General features: G+C 40.7%; 1 protein-coding gene across 1 annotated transcript; it reads right to left on the bottom strand.

The window, feature by feature from the left end:
* Nucleotides 1-1,546: 1,546 nt before the first annotated feature.
* On the bottom strand, nt 1,547-4,849 carry LOC134620687 (low affinity immunoglobulin gamma Fc region receptor III-like). Its single transcript, XM_063466954.1, has 6 exons — nt 4,819-4,849; nt 4,450-4,485; nt 3,868-4,131; nt 3,543-3,788; nt 3,309-3,467; nt 1,547-2,125 (listed from the first exon to the last, which is right to left on the bottom strand). Exons 1-6 carry the CDS (start codon nt 4,847-4,849, stop codon nt 2,052-2,054), a joined length of 810 nt encoding a protein of 269 aa, XP_063323024.1. The 3' UTR covers nt 1,547-2,051.
* Nucleotides 4,850-5,224: the final 375 nt, after the last annotated feature.

Raw genomic sequence — 5,224 nt, 5'->3', positions numbered from 1 at the left:
TTTAGGTTACGCTCATCAGTGAAAACAGAAAATAAGAGTAACTTGGTATAGAAACTGTGGTCCTGAGACTGAGTACCGTAATTGTCAGGCTATAAGCTGCTACTTTTTGCACAAGCTTTGAAGCCTGAGGCTTTTAGTCAGGTGCGGCTTTTCTATGGATTGTCCATGATTTTTTGTGACATCGTAAGAGGATTTGTTTTGTTTTTTCCGCTGTTGTACGGCACTACGTTGCCTGGCGGAAGGGCATGTGATCAGACACACAGTATCGGGGTTCAAGAGTGGTATGTTGGTCACATGTCCATCCGCCAGGCAACGTAGTGCCGTACGGAGTAGCGCGAAAAACAAACTTCAAAGTAGCGCTACGCGTTCAGTGGGAGGCGTGGATGACGAGCGGCGATAAATCAGTCAACAAAACTGGTCGGATGTGAAAAGCAAGTTTTGCCCAAGTCTGCCAGTGGATTCTCACAGCGTGGAAAAGTTGGAAAAACCAACGGATTTCGAAGGGCTGGACTGCTGCATGATGGAGAGGAGGACACCGCCACGGTCCTTCTGAGGGTGTTTGACTCCGACACTGACAACGAGGATTTCTTTGGTTTTGAAAATGACAACGAAGGAGAGAAGCAGGGAGTGGATCACGTAGCCATCCTGAGCCTGTTCGTATCCGACACTGGAGAAGAGGACTTTGGTGGTTTTAGTGCGCAGGAAGATGGTGTGAATGACTGACTTTTCTTCTTGTTAAAGCCGTGTCACTGCACCTGAGCCTAAAAGGTAGGCTGAATCTATTTTTCTGGTGTGCTGTAGGTTATTATTATGTACTACATTTGTTACTCATTTATGAAGCACAGTACATGTTTCGTACTTGTAATTACTGGTACTTGTACATACACGTAAAACGTTATGCAAATATGTACCTGTAACTTGTTTTTCAAAATATTGATACAAGGGATGTGTCCCCAAACAGCCATCTCTTTCCTGACAATTCCCTTTGTGTATATTCTCTTACATATGATAAGTAAACATTGAAACACCTGCGGCTTTTAGTCAGGTGCGGCTAATGTATGTACAAAACAGCATTTTCCCCTGATTTTAGCTTGTGAGGGCTAATATTCAGGTGAGCTTTGTAGTGTGGAAAATACAGTATATCCTTGCAGAGAGAATATGGTTTTGGTTGTTTTTCAGTCACTGACACTCAATACAGATGAGTGAAGGCGAGAGCTGCGTGCCAGTATCTTCATTAATCTGGCCTCACTATTTCCCCTGTTTGTGGGTACAACAATACTTTGTTTAGATTTACTCTAAACTTTACTAAGTGCTTAAATAATATCAGACCAAGCAGAGGTCATGTTATTTTGAACTTATAGCAAGGAAAGACAACTTGTACATGGGCATGCAATTAATAAAAACAGCAGATATGCATTTTATTGGGACGTGCTGAACATGTGTATGATTAAAAAGTGGCTTTTTTCGTTAACAGCAAGTAATAACAATATAGAAATAAATGAAATAAAACACTGATTTCTCCAGCGAAACATTCCTCATAAATTCTAACAACTGACTTATACATTTTAAAATTAGACAGTATGTAAAGCTGTAAATCATAATCACAAGTTATAGATTCCTGTGCAATCTTGCAAAAAGTATATTTTCATCATAATGTCGAATTCCCGACCTGTTTTGCTGGATATAAAAGATATTTTTTGTAATATTTCCAGATTCAGCTCTTTAATTTTGATTGCCGTAAAGCAGGGGTGTCCAACTCAAGGGCCGGTGTCCTGCAGGTTTTAGATGTGTCCAACACAGCTGATTCAAATGGGTAATGACCCCCTCAACATGTCTTGAAGTTCTCCAGAGGCCTGGTAATGAACTAATCATTTGATATACGTGTGTTGACCCAGGGTGAGATATAAAACCTGCAGGACACTGGCCCTTGAGGTCTGGACTTGGACAACCTTGTCATAAAGTATGTAAAACGAGACAAGCCGTCTATTCAGCTACTTAAGTTTCATAGAGTTGCAATATAAATTTCCATCTTCGTTGGCATAGTTTAGAATTTATACTCTTTCTTGCCATCGAACCTTCGTCTTCAGTACATGGGTCGTCACCATGGAGACAGTTAGGGTGTTTTCTACATGGAGAGCACAAAGAGAGAACAAAACACAAACTGTGAGAAAGCCATGGTTTAATGACATGCAGCAGCATCACAGGCAAAAAAACCTGAAGAAGTGAAGATCAGTACATTATGGTAAATCAGCCTGGTAAATCAGTCTAAAGCATCATAACAAAGGGAGGATTCAGGATTACCTGAGCCAGTTCTATCTATAAACTTTATTAAAAAGGCAACTGAAGCATATCTTACAAGTAGAGATGGTGTCTGTCTTCAGAATCCAAACTGGAAGCTGGTTCAACAGAGGAGGGGCCTGAAAACTGAAGGCTCTGCCTCTCATTCTACTTTTAAATACTCTAGGAACAGCAAGTAGACCTGCAGAGCGAGAGCGAAGTGCTCTAATAGGGTGAGGTCTAATAGGGTACTACAAGGTCATTAAGATAAGATGGGGCCTGATTATTTAAGACCTTGTATGTGAGGAGCAGGATTTTGAATTCAATTCTGGATTTAACAGGAAGCCAATGAAGGGAAGCCAAAACAGGAGAAATATGCTCTCTCTTTCTAGTCCCTGTCAGGACTCTTGCTGCAGCATTTTGGATTAACTGAAGGCTTTTCAGGGAGTTTTTAGGACATCATGATAATAAAGAATTACAGTAGTCCAGCCTGGAAGTAATAAATGCATGAAATAGTTTTCCATTTCACTGTTATCTAATTTTAGAGATATTGGCACAGATTTTTTTTTAAAAAGAATTGGAAATGTATGTAGAATTCCATAATAATATTCTGTGAGATTGAAAGTATCTACAGCATAACACTAAAGCTACTGAACTCCATGGATATCTTGATGCATTCTCAATCATCCAGGAAAGTAAATCTCCAAAAGTTGATTCTGTTCATCTGGACGTAGCGTTTTGTGGGAGAAACGTTTCCATTTGTGTGAGAATGTCTCCCATTCACATAAACAAACAGGATTTTGTCAGATAGAAAAAAAAACCAGTCAAACCAATGCAGGGCACTTCCTTTAACAGAAGTACTGGTGAGTAATGAGTGTTTTGTGTGTTTGTTGATGTGGACTCCCTATTATGTTTGTCTTTTCCGGACATTAACAAGTGAAGAGTTTATTTAGAGTTAAGCGTCAGTAATAAACAGGCTGACTGTTTGTTTGCTGATGTTTCAAAGGTGAATAAATCATTCAGGGGCTCACCTGTGGCATGAGCACAGTGGAGATGAAGTAAGTGCGAAAAGAACAACAGCAGGTGGTAGACGGTAGTCACAACCTGGAAAGGGGTGGAGATAAGTGATGGAGGTGCTCTAGAGGTGGTCATGGGTAGGGTAGTGGGTGAGGCTGTGGTTGGTGGTTTAGCTGCAGAGAGAATCCCACCTGTTCAATTGACTGTGAACACAAAGGGAGTGGTGACATTATAGTGAAGCTGCTCACCTGTGACAGTGATCCAGCTGGATGGAGACTCTCCATGACCGCTGATGTCACACTTGTAGAGGCCTTCATCAGACCTGGAAACATGCTGGATGGTCATGTGACCTGTAGGCTGCTTCCTGATGAGGGAGCCATCTTTATAGAAAGCAGCTGGGAGGTTGGAGGGAGTGGTCTTTGTTTTACAGAGCAGAGTGACGTCATCTCCCTCCATCACAGGGAGGACAGGACTCTGCAGGATCACTGATCCACCTCAACACAGAGACAAACTACAGCATTTCATCCATTTACACACAGCTTCATCAACACTAACTCCACACACTCAGCTTACCAGTGACTGTCAGGTTAACCATGTTACTGATGGGACCCTCTCTGGACTCACACCAGTAAACCCCACTGTCCAGTGGGTCGATGAATTGAATCTCACAAGAAGAACCTGTATACCTTCCCCATTTAACTCCACACTGGGTCATTTGCTGTGTGGTTGTGTTTCTCCTCAGAGTCCATCCAGCAGAGCTGTCGTCCTCCTCACAGCTCAGAGACACGAAGTCATATTCAAACAACTGAGAGCTGCTGGGACTCACAGTCAGACGAGCTGGAGCCGAAAAAGAGGAAAATAAGTTTAAACAAGTACTACAACTGGAAAGGGGTGAAGATAAGCGATGGAGGTGCTCTAGAGGTGGTCCATAACTGCAAGTTTTATCATGTTTTTGTTATTATATCCTACAAAACTTGATTCTTGGGTGTAACAAAGACAAGAAATACAAGCTAAATATTAACATGTTTTGATATCTGCTGGTAAAAACAACAACAACAAAAAGTTTGTAGCAAAAATGCAGCTTTCTTTACACTTGAAATTGGTCCCAAACACCAAGATTATGTCACAACTACTAGATACCGGATATTCACTGACCTTGGTTTGTTGGGCAGCAGAGCAGTAAGCTGAAAACTGAAAGTGATAAACTGATGCTTAGACAAGAGGAAGTTGCTCTTTTGGAAGTTGCTCTTAAATATTTTAACAGACCATAAAATGAGGTGCTGATGCCTAGAGAGATTAGATTTGCCAACAATACAAATATTCAAAAACATTTTTTTTCCATAACAAACATTTTGTTTCATTATCCAGGCTACTGATACTCACATAAGCAGCTAGACCTATCCTGTGAGTCACAAACGTGTTTATTCAGCTAAAACCTTTCATAATTATAAGTCCACACGGAGAAAATCGTGAGTAAAGATTATTTTGACATTTTAGATCACAAATAAACACGAGTGTACTTACAGAGCAGCAACAACACAACGCTATCTTTCATACTGCGTCTCTGTGAAATCACACAAACACTTTGATTAGTTTACTCCCCCTTCCTTTTTCCTGACTTATTTTTATCTTTATTTTGGAGAAGTTAAATGGGAAGTGAATCTAGTCTTAAGGAGAACAGTGAATGGACATAACAGTGTCCCCCCACAGGTGTAAATTCCAGTAGATTTCCTGACTTTCATATCCTCCAGAGGCGCAGAATACAATAATTTCTTTGACATCTCCTTTTTTAAAGATAAGTTAAGAATTGTGTTTCATAGGCACATTGTGTTTGTCAGCCCATCGAATGCCTACTCATCGTCCAATCCACCTGATCTTTCATCTGTACTTCCCTTTCATCATGATCTCAAGGAGGTATTTAGAAAAGACC

The sequence above is a fragment of the Pelmatolapia mariae genome, linkage group LG3_W, assembly GCF_036321145.2.
Source record: "Pelmatolapia mariae isolate MD_Pm_ZW linkage group LG3_W, Pm_UMD_F_2, whole genome shotgun sequence".
Taxonomy (NCBI): Eukaryota; Metazoa; Chordata; class Actinopteri; order Cichliformes; family Cichlidae; genus Pelmatolapia; species Pelmatolapia mariae.
This window is presented reverse-complemented; position numbering and strand designations above follow the sequence as displayed.